Source organism: Protopterus annectens, chromosome 4.part0 (assembly GCF_019279795.1).
Source record: "Protopterus annectens isolate FY-2018-M chromosome 4.part0, PAN1.0, whole genome shotgun sequence".
NCBI classification, from domain to species: domain Eukaryota; kingdom Metazoa; phylum Chordata; order Ceratodontiformes; family Protopteridae; genus Protopterus; species Protopterus annectens.
The window spans coordinates 1896615677-1896634339 of record NC_056733.1 but is presented as its reverse complement, the minus strand read 5'-3'; the positions used below and the strand labels follow the sequence as shown (position 1 = coordinate 1896634339).

Below are 18663 nucleotides of genomic sequence, written 5' to 3'. Positions count from 1 at the left end.
CAGATTGTACACAATGCACCAAGGACCTCCTGCAGATTAATGTACATAATCCACCAAGGACCTCCAGCAGATTAATGTACATAATGCACCAAGGACTTCCTGCAGATTAATGTACATAATGCACCAAGGACCTCCAGCAGATTAATGTACATAATGCACCTAGGACCTCCTGCAGATTAATATACACAATGCACCAAAGACCTCCAGCAGATTAATGTACATAATGCACCAAGGACCTCCAGCAGATTAATGCACCAAGGACCTCCAGCAGATTAATGTACATAGTGCACCAAGGACCTCCTGCAGATTAATGTATGCAATGCACCGAGGACCTCCTGCAGATTAATGTACACAATGCACCAAGGTCCTCCAGCAGATTAATCTACACAATGCACCAAGGGCCTCCAGCAGATTAATGTATATAATGCATCAAGGACCTTCTGCAGATTAATGTACACAATGCACCAAGGACCTCCTGCAGATTAATGTACACAATGCACCAAGGACCTCCTGCAGATTAATGTACACAATGCACCAAGGACCTACTGCAGATTAATTTAGACAATGCACCAAGGACCTCCTGCAGATTAATGTACACAATGCACCAAGGACCTCCTGCAGATTAATATACACAATGCACCAAAGACCTCCAGCAGATTAATGTACATAATGCACCAAGGACCTCCAGCAGATTAATGTACACAATGCACCAAGGACCTCCAGCAGATTAATGTACACAATGCACCAAGGACCTCCAGCAGATTAATGTACATAATGCACCAAGGACCTCCTGCAGATTAATGTACACAATGCACCAAGGACCTCCTGCAGATTAATGTACACAATGCACCAAGGACCTCCTGCAGATTAATATACACTCCAAAACAGCTTGTCCCAGAACTCAGAAATAGGTGTAAAAACCTTGAAAGCAAAAAGGTAAGTAATTTTCAACAGCATTTTGGAAACTGGTACTCAGAGGCAAGGAGGCTAAATAAAATGTAAATGTTAACTGTTTCCAAGGTAAACACATGCTGCCATCTGGGATAAGCTAAGCACTTTAAACAAGTAACTATGCAGAATCTTGAGGACAATACTTGTAATAAGGTCTAGTTGACCAATTGTTTTCACAAAATATGCATAAAAAGAAGAAGTAAACTTCTGTCAACTAGACACTGTTGCAGTAATATAGCTTGCAAATGTGTACAGGGAAATTAACAAAATTGTGAAAGAAAGATTATTTGCTCAGACTCGTATTTCAGTTATTAATCTGAGCTTTATGTGTAAGGCTGGTATTGTGTAATATTATTTTGCAAGGCTGACAAAAATACTAGCTTCTGTTTACACAGGTAATAATGTATTTTACTATGTTTGCTTCATACCAGGTTTCCAAAGTAAGAAAAGAAGCTGATCAATATGATAGGCTTTCATACCTTTATGTAAACATGTTACTATAAAGCCAGGTAACACACACTATTGGTTTCATAACATTTAAACACTTAGTACTAACTTGATATACTACAGACCCAATGACACACTGAAAATAAGATCTCATTTCTCATTATATTTTGTTTTTGACCATGTATTACAGAAGATATTCTTGTTAATTGTACTAGAGAAAATGCATTTTCATCTTTTTCACAGACATGCATTAAATATTTTTGTTTACTGCAGGCCTTGTTGGCGTACAGCATTATAAGATATGAACCATCAGAATATGGAAGTTATAAATATCCAGCCTGGTCAGAAAATCTAGGCATTCTAATGGGGCTTGTATCCTGTGCAACCATTCCTGCTGGTATGGTCATTGCTGTATGTAAAGAAGAGGGAACATTGCTTCAGGTAAGTCTTTCTATTGTTTTTTTTTTTACCCACAGTACTCTGGAGTGATACTATACTCCCGGTAAAATGTCACTGCTCCTCTTAAATGCAGACATCTGATCTGATAATAAAAAGATACATTTTTGAATAAGTATGGTTCTTAGAAACTGGTTCATTTTAAGTATTTGCTGAGAAACAATTTGTACCAATAAGTCAAACTTTCTTTCAGTTGACCAAACAGAATTTACTTTTAACTTTTTTCCTAAACTCACTTTTAAATGCAATAAAAATCGTTCATTTCCATTACTTATGTATTTGCAGCAGTACTTACTTGCTTATGTTGATAATGCACTTTCATGCCACTGTGAATTACTGTGAGATTTCTCCAATTTCAATATACGGATTAGTTACTTGGGTTATAGAGTCTATGCCAGATGTATATTCATATGAACCTAATGGGCAAGCAGCTTTCTCTTTTGTGTGGGCTTTTGTTCTGTGTCCATGCATTTATTTTAGGAGAACAGAGCTGCAAGTACTTGAAATTAATGCATTTTTGCATAATGAAATGTTGTCAGCCTTGTAAACAAAACTACTGATGTCTGTAATGTTACAATGAAACCAATATTTCTGACCTCATTCTTCAACTTCATAAATCTGCTACTTCTGTGGTCCAGGTCATCAATCTTCACACGAGCATCATCTCCCTTTAACCAATACCCATAAATAGGCAGACATTATTTTTAGTGGAGGATTTTATACTGTCAGAGAGCTGGAGACACACAGATAAGACAGCTATTTAAATTGTTTTTGCTGAACATTATTCCTCAAATTACATTGTTTGCCAGACCCTGTTTCTGGAGTATAAGGCCTGATGACCTAGCTCACATAACTGCATTTCCAAATATGCTAAAATCGAGGTTCATATTTCAGTACACAGCAGAAGAGATTCTGCCATCTTAAACATTACAACAGTGATGTGCTAGCTATTTCACATTTCTTGAAAAAGGAGGGACCATTTCCCTGTTAAGCTGTGCTATTCAAAATTCACATATCCATTTGGGTGAACTATGTTTAACATTTTCCTAAAATCTTTTGAGAAGGGGATGGATTCCCTATATCCCCCTCCTCCCAGTTACGTATAACCCACCCTGAAGATAATTAGATTGTCTTAGGCAAGTTATTTTTCTGTATTGTGGTATTTTTATATAACTTGTGATTTAGTGAAAAGATTTGGTAAATAGTGATTATATGAAATGCTCATTAGTTATATTAAAAGCTATATTACTTTTCGCCCTTCTCAGAAGAGACTCTGTCCCTATCTGAAATTTAAATATGCTATGCTATGTTACTTTTTGCCTCACTTCAATAGCTTACCTGGAAAAAGATCTTATTGGTAGCCATTATTTCTGATTGAAGACTTTGCTAAACCACAGGCAGCAAGATGCATGTTGGTTAAGTCTCATCAGGTCAATGTCCTGGTCATATCAGTAAAGAGGATGCAGGAAATATCAGAGCAGGAAAAGATAGACCTTACTACCTCATCCAAAATAGAGATGAGGAACAGCACTTCGCCCCTAAATATATACAAAGTATAATGTGGCACTTTCCCACTACAGCAATGGCTAGCAGCCCAGCGACTGATAAACCATCTTCCTTCCTGAACAACTCTATAATGACTGAATGAAGTAAGGCAAAGTCACAGAAACTCCACCCCAAATAAAAAATGCACAATTCTTTAATGATTTGATATTTCCTAGCACCTGTTTTAGTAGTGCTTGATTACTAGGTTTGTCTCCAAAGATGCAATGCAGTATAAACATTTTCCTCTGCATACTCATTTTCTATAGGGGGGCATGCAATGCAGAATAAACATTTTCCTCTGCATACTCATTTTCTATAGGGGGCATGCAATGCACAATAAACATTTTTTTCTGCATACTTATTTTCTATAGGGGGCATTTTACATTCTACAACAAGGAACTATGCATAAAACTTCACTGCTCAGAAAGATTTACTTTGTGGTTTTGGTAAAGCACTTCATTGTTCATAATGGAGCAATATTTGTCGTAAATATTTATGCATAGAATGTATGTCCCATTATCCCTGTACGTACATGCCAGTATAATGAATTCCAAATTATGTTTTGATGCTTAACTACCACTTTGTTTTTTTGTTTGCTGGACCCTGCATTTTGGATGAAAAAGCTCCAGGAGAGTCAGTTTATTAATGCAGCTAATGAATTAGCAAAAACGTAAAATAAAGTGTGCATGTTTGTCAACAGGACATGGAATTATTAAATGACTACTCAGACTCAAGAGTTGCACAAAGAGGTAATAAATATTTTCTGCGTCAGACATTACTTGTGTCACTATGCACTTCAAAAGTGGGATAGGTTGACATTTTGGGTAATATGGAACACTACTAAAGGAGCAATAGAAGTAAGAAAGAACAAGGTTTAATACAGAGACAAGAATTAGAAGCAGATACTAGGGCACTAGAAGTCAGTGAAGGTAAGAAATAATCAACATGGGCTATATTCAAATAGCTAAAAGTAAAAACAACTAAAACAAAAGAGTACAAAAAACTGAGAAGTATTAAAATGGGTTGGATATAAGGTCAGATGATGGGATTGGTTAGGAACTCTAAGTTTATGGCAGTGAGACTTTGGATCTGTAGGATGGACATGGGCCAGGGGCATGCAGAAGGATTTTAATATTGGAAGGCAAGATAGTTCTACTGAAAAAAATGATTAACACAAGTTGTGAGCTGCAGATGGACATGTGGAGAGATAACAGGAACTGTGTAGATGCAGTATGAGGAGGTATGGCAGAATAAAGGTATACCAAGCACAAAATCAAAGCAGATGAGGGAAGAACAACTCAAGACTGAAGGTGAAAATGTAGTGGAGGTAGGCAGACCAAGCCAAGTGGTAGCAGATGTGTCAGATGAAAAAGTGAAGTGAGAGACTGACCTATACTTGCCAGAGGGCACTAAAAAGGATGGAAGTAAGGAAGGGATGATGATGGAATGGGTGTAGTGCTCAATGCACGAAGAAAAGGAGCTGAATCATGGAGGCAGTAGGTATACTGAGGCTTTCAAGCACTATAGAGAGGAGAAACAGTTGGAAAAACAAATTTCCAGGTGTGTGCAGGCAAGAGAAATAGATTAGAATAGATAGGTAGGAGTGACAACTCAGGCAGCCTGGGATGGACTGTAACAGGGATTACAGTTAAAAATCAGGAAAAGATCACAGACTTACCTACAAGGAATGCCATGTGTACAACAGAGTCAGAATGGAGTAGATTTATGAGTGGTGTTGTCGGTGGTAACTATTCTAGTACTGAGACTAGAGAGGACAAGCCAGGAAGTGAGAAAGTGACTCAAATTGCATGAAGTATTGCGCATAGTAGATGAGGACACCGATACCTTGGCAAGGGAATTTTAGAAGAGACACAAGAAAGAGCAAGGGAATTGGGCAGCACATAAAAAGTGTTGGGTTATTGAATAACCTTTGTTGGACTACACTACCCACAACATTCATTAACACAGAATTACAATATCTAGATCAGAACATGGACTGACACATAGGGATATGGAGTAGAACCTGACAGGAGCAGGCATGGCAAAGAAAGAACATATATTCCACCAACCGACTTCCATCTCTGAGCTGAATATGCTTTGCAGATGTAATTCTGGATACTGAAGCTGTTAAAATGAGGTGGAAGGTTGCATGATTATATGCGTGCGCACTCTGGGAATGTTTGTGTTCTTCTGTCACAGGGAAAGTGAACAGACTGACAGAAAAAGAAAAACAGCATGAGACCTCAGGTAAAAAAAGGCAGCAGCAGGAAGGAAGGTAGAAGATATAACATTAAGAGAGATGTTTAAAAAAATGTTTATGGTGCAGTCACATTGCACTCATAATCAAATTATTTTTTTCCATTTTTGATCATAGTACTGATAAAGATTGCTACTGCTATAAAGCTTTATTTTTGTCTTGAAGTGTCTTCATTAACTACCAATGTTTCTGAAGCTGCTTGGAAACACGTCTGAAAGTATGGACATTCTACAGACAAAAATGTGGGCTGTATTTCACTGCACATGGATTTCGGGAAAGCAAGGAAAGATCCATTTTGCAATTTCCTTCATGTTACAGGTGGGGAAACAATTATGCTATAAAGGGAAGCTAGAAGAAAAACTCATCAATGAGAGAATATATTAGGCATTTGTGAGTCATAGAAGTCTCTTCTATGTGTAACACACTTTTTTGGGCTAGAAACAGGGAGTCACAAACAATGGATGTTTATTTAATGGAGGTGAAGCGTAATGCAAAAGACAGAAGAACAGATTCATAAAGGTTACTGTCATGCCCACCACTGCTACCAATATGTGATGGATACCAATATGTGTCATCCCCATGTTGAGCCAGTAATCAAGGAGTATGAATCCTCACCTTTGACACTAGTGAGGGATGTGCACTTGGGATACAAATGGCTACACCCAGTATTTCCAGATGCAGACCTCTCTGCAACAAGTACAATTTTCCTTAAGAGGGGGTCTGGATGTCTCTATATCTGTCTCCCTCCACTTCCCCAATAAGACTCCCCACTAGTACAGCTGTAGGTTTAGGTTCTCAGCCAAGTGTCCAAGCCAAGTCCTCCAGCACCCTCTCTGTAAACCCAGTGCCTTGTATTCCTGCATCAAGTAGCTGACACACACACACACACACACACACACACACACACACACACACACACACACACACACACACACACACACACACACACACACACACACACACACACACTCTGAGAGATTTGATTTTTTCACACAGACATCTGAGAAAGACTGGTACAGATTTACCTGCTGTGTCCCCTCCTGCCCAGAGTATAAGTTAGTTATCCCTGCCACCAGACACTCCACAAATAAGCTACTCTAAGGCCCTTAACAAAGAGTTCCCAATTATACTGTGTAATATTAATACTAATACAAGTGGTAGTAGTTCACCAAGATGGCTAGGCCTTCTGGAGGGGCCCACACAGTGCCACAAAATAAATATAACTACTCTCAAGGGTTGCATACTTTCTACAAGGACCAGACACAATAAAAATGTTAAATATATTTAATAATTAAAGAACAGGAAAATACTGAATATATATTTACAGAAAACCACAGAGTTCAAATCACATAAAATATTTAAAACAACATTGATGGACAAACTCATACAAATAAAGAAAAACAAACTCTAAATTAAGCTTCACTATATTCCTGACTGAATCTAAGAATTTGCTGTTCCCTACTTACTTGGGCAAGGCAAGATGAAATGCATGACAGGTCTTTCTAGTCCAGCTTCCAAACAGAATACTCAGTCTTCTGAGTTTTCTCTTTGTAATATCTAAAATATAATTTCCAAGAAGGCTTGAAGAATGACCTCATCTGGGCACCTGACTCTAAGTCCTCACAGTACACCCCTTTGAAGCTGAGACAGGGATTTAGCATAGACAGCTATAATACACTTCTAATTGTTTATGACAGTGCCTTTGGCTTCTCCTCTCTTTTTACTAACCTAATGAACAAAGGCTTTTTAGCAGACCTAGTGTCTCCAGTTCTATTCAGCACTGTGAGATGCCATTTTAATGGTTTAACAGCTAGTTTACATTTTTTCTTAAAGCAAGCTAGCTGGTGTATTTAATTCAGTTGCAATAATATATGTGCTCTTTTCATTTCAGCAGGGTCACTGTTGATGCATTTTAATACAAGAAAACCTGACAAATACATTTTCAGCACAAGCATTTGTACAAATCAGTTTGATATACAAATGACATACAGTTTTAATACATTTGAAACACAAGCAGCTTGTGTAATTCAGTTTTATATTCAAGGACATATCATTCTTTACAAAACTCCAGCTGGCTATGCTGGCACTTGCCGATATCATCACAATTACCACAAAGTGTACACCATGTGAACATTTAGTGTAACCTTTCTGAGTGAATAAACAGCACAAGCATTGTGGTATGGATGATCTCAAATACAGAAAGTGTATGCAAATAGTCTGCAGACTTGCATGATTCAATGACAAGAAAAATGTTCAAGTTAGAAGCAGGCTATTAACAGATCCCAGACCTGACACTTGATAGATGTGCATAAAGAAAGTGAAGGCTAAGTTGTTCAGCACACCAGTAGAAGAACTGGAAGTATGTAAACTAAAAGCTGTGAGTGAAAATGAGGGCACAATAAAGCTGTAAAGGAATGGTTGGAATAAAAATAAAATCAAATAACTTGAATATCCTAACTTCCTAAAACTGTCTCAGCTAAAACTAACCCATAAAATCCTTCATACTCTATAGTGTCCTTCCTGACATAATACTCTATTCCTCATACATTCTGAGCATCATAGAAATGTTTACCATCTTTCATCCCATCAAACAACTTACACAGAAATGTACTCTATACTAGCTATGTCTCAAAACAATGGAACTTGCTTTCATCATCTCTCTGTAAAATTGATATTTCCCATCACTTTAAAGTCTTACTAAAATCCAGTTTCCATGAGAACTGGAGCAGTCACTATTAATCTACAGCAGAATAACTATATTTATTTCCTTTCATTAAAATTCTTTATCTCTGTGCTCACCTATTCTCCCTAATCTTTCTCTCCTCCTTTCAGTACTCCCATTTCTACTTCCTTTCCTTTATTCCACATCCCTCTATTTCTACTCCACTCCTCTTACAGCACACCTGAATGTTTGGAAATTGTATACTATCCCAAAATCATATGACTATTCAATGTGTATATACTGTAAATACTAGCACTATCATTCTGCATGTATATATTGCAAAGATTACAATTTCCAACAAATACATTAGGTCTCTTAATTTTACTTGTAACCTTCACTAGGGTTTCAAGTTTGTTTATAACGTTCATAAAGTTGTTTTCTTTAGTGTCATGTAGCTATATTGTACCTAGATGTGTTGTACACCCACTGAACTTTTCTCTCTCGGGGTTCTACTGAAAAGTAATGGACTTTCTTGGAAAATAAATGTAAATAAATACCTAAATAAAATTATCCACGTCACAAAATTGCTGTAATTATGTCCAATACTGTTTTTGTCTGCAGTATATGCTAATCAATGCTTTTGGAAAACTAAGCTAGAGGGATAAATAAATAAATAACAATAATTTATAGTTTTGTACACTTAACTTCTGTTGTAGTCAGTGTAAGTGATGATGTTGCAAGTATATGAAGCCACCAATCAGGAGCCCAATTTGTGAAGTATTAAATTCCAGGATATACTGAACAGAAAGACTTGAAAATTAAATTGAAATAAGTGCCACATATGTGTACCTACTATAAAGTATATGAGACATTTCTTGGCTTCTAAAGTTCTTATAAATTACTCAGATAATGTTAATTCCATAGTAAATAAGCAACAAAAATCCTATCACAGATCCTCTGTTATGTGTCTCTTCTAGTTATCAGATACACCAGTGCCACTCCACTCAGAAAGTTATTATATCATGACAGTGCAAGGTTATGAGCATAAAACAAGGCAAGTTTTAAAATGTTAAAATGCCTAGTAACTGAGGCTGTTACTCAATCTCTATGATGCTTCAAAACAAGTTACATGTCAAGTGGATGCTACCAAACAAAGCCTCAGAGCAGTGTCACTGCAATCAGGTAAACTAGAAGCATATATTCAGGAACTTTGACTGAAGGTCATAGAAGCTGTATTGGTATGTTCAAACATAGAAGGAAGTGCTGGCCTTAGACAAAATTGTGGAACTTCTGACAATCAGAACCTATGTTAAATTAAATATAGTACATTTGGACAATAGACTACGGCAGAGTTTAAAAGTGAATGTAGATTTTTGTAAAATATGATCTAGTAGAAGATTGTAAGCCAGGCAAAATGATGCATAATACTGATACATTTAGGAGAAACTATCAATACATAATACTGATATGCTTGGCATAATCTACTTAAAAAGTGTGAAAGAGGCAGGTAAAGATTTATAACTTGTACATTATGTCATACTTATGTATCAACTGAGGTTAAAGAGGTAAGAATCTGTGTAAGAAAATACAGAGACAGTTCAAAATAATGGGTACAAAATAATATCAAGTGTATCAAGACAGAGTACACATCTCATATAATAATAAGCCTTTGTTTATGCAAGACTTACTGTTCAAACAATATAAGGTTATTCCTAGTTACTCTGTGATGTTATTTTACATAAGATTCATAAGTCAAGAATAATGAAGTATGGGAAGAGAGCATATAATGCTTTTTACTTGCTATAATGACTGTAGATTGAGCAAATGGTTTGAAGGTATGAAATATGTAATAATTTTAGAAATCTGAATGAGGAAGTGGCATCACATAACATATTATAGCTTAAATGGTTACAATTGGGAGTAGATCCGTTTCACTATAAAGATGTCAACAGTTTTCTCTATGCTAACTATTATTCAGCGTACTAGGAAATTGTTAGATTGCATAGAGCTGGCATCCATAGTGTCTTTAAGATATTAATAATTATTTTTGCTAGAGATGGTACAGCAGACAAGTTAGAATCAGATAAGAGTCCGCAATTCATATGCCAAGAATGTATACATTTAAACATAGTCCTCCAGTACAAGTATCTGCAAAATAATGGATGAGTAGAGTGTATGCTCCAGACCAAGAAGAAACTTGCAATGATCCCCCCATTTTTGTTTTTTATTGTTTTTTTTTTTACTTTTCCTTCTTTGACAACTTCTTGACAGATAGGGTTGGGAGGGTGGCCTAATGGTTAAGGTGTTTGCCTTACAAACACAAGGTGCAGGGTTTGAGTCTCACAAGGGATAATTGGCTAGGCTTAAAAAGGCTCACAAGAGCAGTTAGCTTAGCACTAATCTATGAATCTATGAAAATGGACAGACAGACAGACCAAGTAACCTCAGCAGAATGGAAGGTAATGGAAAATACTGACAGGCTACATTGTTTCTCAAGTAATACAACTCTGCAGAAAATGTACAGATTTGAGTTTCTGGATAAAGAGTAATCATGCCAACTAGATTGATTCAGGTTTATGATTGGGTTACACTGGAACTTCTCAAAACAAACCCAGTATTTGTTATATATTTCAGTAAAGCCTTTGACTCAGTCCATCCCAAGAAACCAATATGTAAACTGAAGGGGTTTCAGCTAAGAAAGAACTAGCAGAGTAGACAAATGGGTGCCTAATTAGTAGGGAGCAAAAACAGCATCAATTAGGGGGACTATCTCCAAACAAAGAAAAACAGTCAGTGAAGCTCATACCTCTTGAATGTCCAGATTTTTGCCTCATATTTTTGTTCTGATTGTCATAAAATTTGTGGTTTTCTGGCAAATCATAGAAGATTGACGTCACTAAATATTGACAGAAATTTTAATTTCAGGCTTCCTTCCCCCATAGGGCCTTTTTTAGGCAATGTCAAAACAACAAAATTTCCAACATAACAAAATTCACTTGAGATAAACTCAAGGTTCTGCTACTTAATGCTAGGAGTCTAAACATGAAACTGCATTCCCTAGTACTCCTCACCTTGGAAGATGCTGATGTCTCTACAATGCCTTCCACACATTCAGACCGCAAAACGAGCATGAAAGAACCAAAGGTGGAGGTGTATACATCTTCATTAAAGCCAAGTACACCTCAAGACTGGTCATATCTCGAACTACTCTGTGTCCAAGTAACTATAGGCAAAATACCCTACCACATCTTTGCTAGGTATAGGTCCACCACCATGAACTAAGAAAAGCACACCACCTACCTGGACTTACTGGAGCCACTCACCATAATGCTCAACACCTTAGTCATGGGAGATTTCAACTATCCTTCTATCAATTAGGTGATATACATGAGCATAAACATGCTCACTCAGAGGTTCCTGGACTTTTTCAATACAAATGCTCTGCAACAGGTAGTCTGCATTCCCAAAAAGGGCTCAAATGCCCTAGACATAGTACTGCCCAACATGGGGGGTCACTGCACTCCCCCACCATGTGATGTCCTCCCTGGTAAGGTTGGACCATATATCAGTCCCATTCAAAGTAACTATTGAACCTGCTACCACCACCACAGGAGCAAAAAAAAAAAAACTAAAAAACTAAAAAAGCTTTTTCAAGGCAAACTACAGCCTACTAAGCAATGGTATAAAAAAGTTTTATACCTCCCTTAATCACAGACAACAATGACCCCTATACAGGATGTACACAAATGCCATGTATAAAAACTTAAGCAACTGCATAGTCTTGGCTGAACCTGACAGGATTAAAACCAGGCTCTCCCGAAAAAACAAGCCACCCTGGTGGACCTCAAGTATAAACAGGTTATGTAACAAAAGAAAGAAAATGATGTCTAAGAATAAGAGGGAAATGACTTAGCAGAGGAAGAAGTCCTTCCACAGTATGAACAAGCCAATCAGAAATCTTGTAAAGTCCTCTAAAGTTAATTACAAAGCTAAAATGCATTCCTACCCATATGTCCAAAATCTAAAAGGGAATGCCAAGGTATGTGCCGAACTGGTAGTAGATGGTACCACTCATACTATACTGGAGGAAATTGCCAACCTGCTAGCTGATAGATTTAGTGTAAACTTCACCCCCCACCTCATCCCCAACAGCCATACCCTAAAGCATACCTGACACCAGTCACCAGTCCTCCTGCTAGTATCTTTAGAGATCAGGTCATATCTATACTCACCAGGGCCAAAAAAAAAGTGACCAGATAACATCCCTGGTTGCTTATTTTTTTATTTTATTTATTTCAGTTGGATGACCGGGGAAGTCCACTGGGCCATAAAGAGCCCATTTTCAGTGGAGGCCTGGGGAGAAAAGCTCCAACATATGTTGTTGTTGGTGTTTCGGCTTTTCAGGGTTAGGGGTCGCCACAGCGGAACTCCGGTCCACTAATGATTGGCAATAGATTTTCACGAACGCCAAGGTGCCAACTCGACTTTCAACCTTCAATGAAGGCATGCCCATTTATGCATGTCTTTCGAATGCCCACCCGACCGTGGGGAGGACATGCATACTCCACACAGAAGGCACTCCCTGCACTCCAGCCAGGAATCGAACGGGAGAACCTCTTGCTGTGAGGCAACAATGCTACTACTACATATAAAGTTACAAATTAAAATGTTACAAAGGAAAAGGTAAAGTCCAGATTTGTAAATAGCAATTTAAACATTTCACACATTGAATACAAAGTAAAGATTTGTACATAGCAATTTACACATTTCACACATTGAATACATTATCTTGTAAGCTCTAGTGAGTTAACATTTGAATACAAGGTAAGTACCCCTTTACAGGTAGGTAAATGATCATATACAGAAGTGTTAGATGAGCAGTTTGTCAGTTAATAAAGAAACAAGTAGCTATCAGTGTTTACATGTTAGGTGGACAGTTTTGCATAGAGAGAGTAGCACAGGATTAGTCAGTGGTAGAAGAGAGTGGGTGGCGAGGGGTTTATGTAGGAAAGTGGCATGGGCATTCCCATTTGGCCGAAAGGTGTGAATCTAGCTGGGATTTGAAATTGGTGTGGCTTGGAAGGTTGTGAAGGTGGGGTGGGTCCATTTTTTGGCTATGGAGTAGGAGAGGAGTAGCTGGCCAGGATGATAAGCTGGTTTGTGGACCTGAAGGAGATTTTGGTTTGAGGATCTCAGTTGGCAGTTAGGTATATAGGGTGTTAAGGCTGTGGCAAGAGATGGGCAGTTGGCTGCTTTAAAGATAAGCTTGTGGGCAGTGGTGAGTTGTAGGTAGCTGAGGTAGTCAGGTAGTTCAAGCCAATTGAGGGTGAGGAGGGAGTGTCAGTGATTTTTTTTTTTTTGTAGCAAATTTAAATTTTTTATTTTATGCAGGATTCATTCAAGCTTAGAACGTAGTTTTATTTGCAGATTTGTGAATAGATGGGCACCATACATCAAGGAGGGAAGCAAGAAAGTGGATGCTAGGGTCTGATGGATAGAGGGACTGAGGAAGCAGTTGTGACTGTAAAGGAGGCCTATCTTTTGTTGTTTTTTTGATTGCTGACTATATATGGGTGTCAAATTTTAGATCATCATCAATGATGATGCCAAGACGTTTGGTGGAGGGGACGATTTCGAGGGGGTGTTGTTTTGGCTGTGTATGGTGAAAGATGTTTTATCAATACTGGAGATTTTGGTAGGGGAAAAAATCATTAGTTTGGTTTTATTTGCATTAAGGGCTAGGTGGTTGGATTGCATCCAGGTTTCAGTTTTGGTGATGGGTAATTGAATTTTAGCTAGGAACTCAGAGGGTGAGGAGGCTGAGGAGATGATAGTTGAGTCATCTGCATATTGGATGACAGATGATTCTGGGATGCAGTGGTGAAAGTTGTTGATAAAAAGGTTGAAGAGGACTGAGCCTTAAGGGATGCCTGTGGAGGTGGGTAGGAAGGAGGAGTTTAAAGTTTTCCATTTGACAGCTTGTTTGCGGTTGGATAATTAGCTAGAAAACCAGGCTATGTTGGAGGAAAAGAGCTGTAGAGTGGAGAGCTGGGATATGATTTGGGTGTGGGGGATAGTGTCAATGGCTTTAGACAGATCTAGGAATAGAGTAGATACAAATATGCCTGAGTCACGTTCAATGTTGATGTTTTCCAGAAAGGAAAGAAGGGCAGTCATGGTGGAGTGGCCAGCGTGAAAGCTGTGTTGGGTAGGAGAGAGGAGATTGTTTCAGGTTAGGTGCCGCATAAGTTGTACTTGGATGGTTTTCTAGAATTTTAGAGAATGGGGAAAGGATGGCAATAGGCCTGTAATTGGTGGTGTTGGTACTATTTCTACCTTTGTAGAGGGGGGTGATGTAGGCATCGTGCCAAATGGAAGGGACGTATGATTGTTGTAATGATCTGTTTAGAAGTATGGAGATAGGGACGGCTATACTGTCTGCAGCTAGTCTGAGGAAAGGTAGGAGGAAGATTGTCAGAGGCATTGCTGCAGGGTTTGAGTTTCAGGAGGAGTCATTTTATAGTGTATGTGGGAATAGGAGTAAGGCAGAAGGGTGTGGAGGGGATAGCTTGACTGGAGAGGAGGTTTTGGAGGGAGGGGTATGGTTTGGAGGAGGGGGGTGGGAAGGAATTGGACAGTTTGGCTACGCAGTCTATAAAGAATGAGTTGAACTGGGAGGCAGTATCAAGGTCAGAGAGGGTGGGATTAGGACAGGGGTTTTCTTTGTTACTGGGGTGCAGTATTGATGAGATGGAGTCCCAGAATTTTTTGGGGTTTGTTGAGTGCAAAGTCTGGAGTTTGGAGTAGTGAGCTTTGCGATCTTTAAATATTCGTTTTTTGTGGAGTTTCAAAGTTTCTTAAATTCTTAGAGGGAATTTGGGTTTTTATGTTTTTACTACTCTTTCCATTTTTTGTCCCTTTAATGCATGGCAAGTTTAGTTTCTATTGATAGCCAAGGGCAGGGATTAATTTTGATGCATTTGGCTCATGGAGGGGGGGCGGGTTGCTGGTTTAGGAGAATCAGGAAAGTATGGTTAAAGTAGGAGACAGCATCAACTAGTGGCAGAGTTTTTAGAGGGGGACCAGTTGATGCACTTAAGGCATTCTGTGAAAATTTGGGGATTGAAAAATGAGAGGTTGTGGGTTTGAATGTACAGGTGCTGTTTTCGGAGAGGAGAAGGGAGTCAGTCGGCGAAGGCAGGTAAGTGGTCACTGAGAGGATCTGGAATGATTCCGGAGTTGGTGATTAGATTTGGATTGCTTATTAAGCAATCTAAAACAGGACCTAGTACACCCACTTGCCACTCTCTTTAACCATAAACTGACAACTGGATTTGCTCCAGCAGAGTGGAGAATACCAACAGTAATCCCCTTGCACAACGAGGGCCATCAACCAACTACAGGAACTATAGACCTATAAATCTAACCATCCTCATCTGCAAGTCCATGGGAAGAAACATCATGGACCTTATCAATAAGGACAAAGGAAACCTTTCAACTCTAGACCCAACCCAGTTTGGCTTTGTAAAGGGTAGATCATGCTTATTAAATAAAGTAAACTTCTATGAGAAAGTCACCAAAGCCCTGGATAAAGGTAACACAGTGCATACTACCTATCTTGATCTAGCCAAAGCCTTTGACACAATCCCTTCTTAGATATCATTGAGAAACTCTCCCCTTTATGTTACTAGATTGGTAACCAGTTGTCTCATCCACAAGACATACTGTCAAAGTTGGTGATTCTGCCCCTACCAGTTGACCCGTCACCAGTGGTGTACCATAAGGATCTGTGTTGGGCCCTTTACTGTTTGAAATCTAGTTCTCAGAAGTTCAAGCTAAAGTAGATGGCCTTTCGCATATCAAGTTCGCTGATGATTGCAAACTGGATGCAATCACTGACTCCCCCAACAATATTAACATACTACAGGATGGGCCAACACAGACAAATGACTGGTGCCAAAGCCTGGTTTAAAACTAAATGCAAAAAAGTGCTTTGGCAAAGTGGAATTCCCTGCTAATTACAATAGTGACAGCATCCGCCTAAGTTCAAACCCAGTGGTGTGAGATCTGGGAACAAAGGTAGATAACAATCTGAACCGTGACCACTAAGTTTCCACAGTGGTAAGGAAAGCCTTCTATGTTGCACATCTCATAAGTAAGGGCATTGCAACTGGGTCTAAGGAAGTTATAACTCTGCTGTACTCAACCCTTATCAGACCATTAATAGAGTCCAATGCTCCCTTCTGCATGTACCTCACCAGACACATGTGTCAATGGGAGAGACCACAGAGGTTTCTCAACAAGAAAATAAAGGGCCTCCAAATCAAGACTTACGTGGATAAACTGAAAGCTCTGTCACTGTACTGTGTATTGCATAGACTGCTGAGAGGCGACTTGTGCCTGGCCTACAGGTAGTCTCTGACCCTGCCTTGATGGATATGCTGCACATCTGTAAGTCAAATGACACAAGAGTCACTCACTCTATGGATCTTAACCTAGACTGTGACATTAACAGAACATGCTGGAGAGACAGATATATCTGCCAGAGATTGCAGGTATTCTACAATAAGCTACCAGTTCACGTGAAGCAAAGCTCCTCACTGAAACCTATTCAAGCGCAACCTGTACAAATGGATGGGATACTGAAAATTCTCCCCAGAGGTGGCACCCATGACCCTCATGGACAGGGATAGTCAGTGTTTATCATAGACTAGACTCACTGTGTGAATTATGTCCATCTAACCAAGGACAATTGAGTCAACTCCGGATTAACATGGCTAGGCTTGTTTAGTGTCTTTCGGCTATAGTCAGTGTTATCATAGACTAGAGACCACTGTGTGAATTATGTCCATCCTTGTTTAGTGTCTTTTGGCTTTTCCCAGTTAGGGGTCGCCACAGTGGAACTCCGGTCCACTAATGATTGGCAGTTGATTTTTACGTGCCGAGTTGCCGGCCCTGATGTACAACCTTCAACGAAGGTACGCCCATTCACGCATGTCTCCACACAGAAGATGCTCTACCTGAGAATTGAACAGGACAACATTTTACGGTGAAGTGACAACGCTACCGCAGCACCACCACCACAGTTAACATGGTTAGGCTTGTAATGGCTATGAATGCATTAAGAACAATATTTAAAATCTGTCCCTATTTTTGGGCCTTTGTCTTCCATGATTTTTGGCTCAGTCCACATTTCTTGTGCTAAAATGTTTAGGGGTATGACTGGGGTTCCATTGGGGTCAATCATGGAACCATTGCTCTTTGAATCATTATATCAAACACAGTTTTTAGCAAAGTCAGTTGGTGCCTCCACAAACCAAAGGTGAGAATGAAAAATGGTTCCTTCTGCATCAAATCCAAAGACCTAATATTGGCTCCATGCTATGGTTATAATTGCATACACAGTTAAACACATTTATTAAACAGCTGAAATATCAGCAGTGGCTATTTCCAAGATTTCTTGTAATGCACTTGTATCTGATGGGCAATTCATCGAAGGTGGCAGTGGCATCCCCTATCACCTTGTGCCCAGGACAGCCACCCATTTGCCCTGCCCATGTATGGTACTGGCATAATACAACATAAAGGACTTTGCTCTACAGAAAAAAGGATTTTGTTCTACAGGAAGATAACTATTTGGGACAAATATCTGTCACATCAGCAAGCTCTGTCTATGTAGTAATGCAGGAGGTTTAGGTTTCTTGCTCTTGTTTTTGTGTTACTTACTGCCAGTTTTGCAGATATGTTCTAGATCAAGCAACAAGAGATAGTAGAACCAGTGGTGCAAATAAGACTAAAAAAATGAACAAAATAAGGGCTGTGCTGCTAAGAAGAAGAATCAAAATGAGTAACATGATGGTACTACCTACATCGTTTATACGTTATATACATATTTTGTGGCTCATTTTAACTGTTCAGAGTTGAATAAAACAACAATTGAATTCAGTTCAGAATACATTTTGAATAAATTGCATTTATTTAAACTGTATTTGCTTTAATACTGCTACACACTCAAGTGTGCTAGCTTGCACTACACTTGAATTGTTTTTAGTACAGTTTTAGCTGCTTTCTGGAAAAAAAAAAAAAATTCTAAGCTTGTTTCCCGCCTTTCCTGTAACTAGTCTAGTCCAGATACAGATGTGCTGTATCCAGGACTATTGGTAAGCTTCTGTGCCCCCAAGCCTTTCTGTGTTGGAAGGAAGCCTTCTAGCTTATCAGTGGGAGTGGTAAGCACTAGGTAGCCTATCTACCACAAGAGGAGTTATTGACCATTTGGGCAGTTTTTCTATCTCTTTCAACTTTCTGGTTTAAAAGCCCACATTTGTGCTTGTTTCCCGCCTTTCTT

At 38.9% G+C, this 18663-nt stretch overlaps 1 protein-coding gene across 1 annotated transcript in view; it reads left to right on the top strand.

The window, feature by feature from the left end:
• Positions 1–18663, top strand: part of SLC6A7 (solute carrier family 6 member 7) — a 1098089-nt gene that overhangs the window by 1063641 nt on the left and 15785 nt on the right. Inside the window, exon 13 of the mRNA XM_044069564.1 lies at positions 1672–1839. Coding sequence (XP_043925499.1) covers positions 1672–1839 — 168 coding nt within the window. The remainder of the gene's footprint in view (positions 1–1671; positions 1840–18663) is intronic.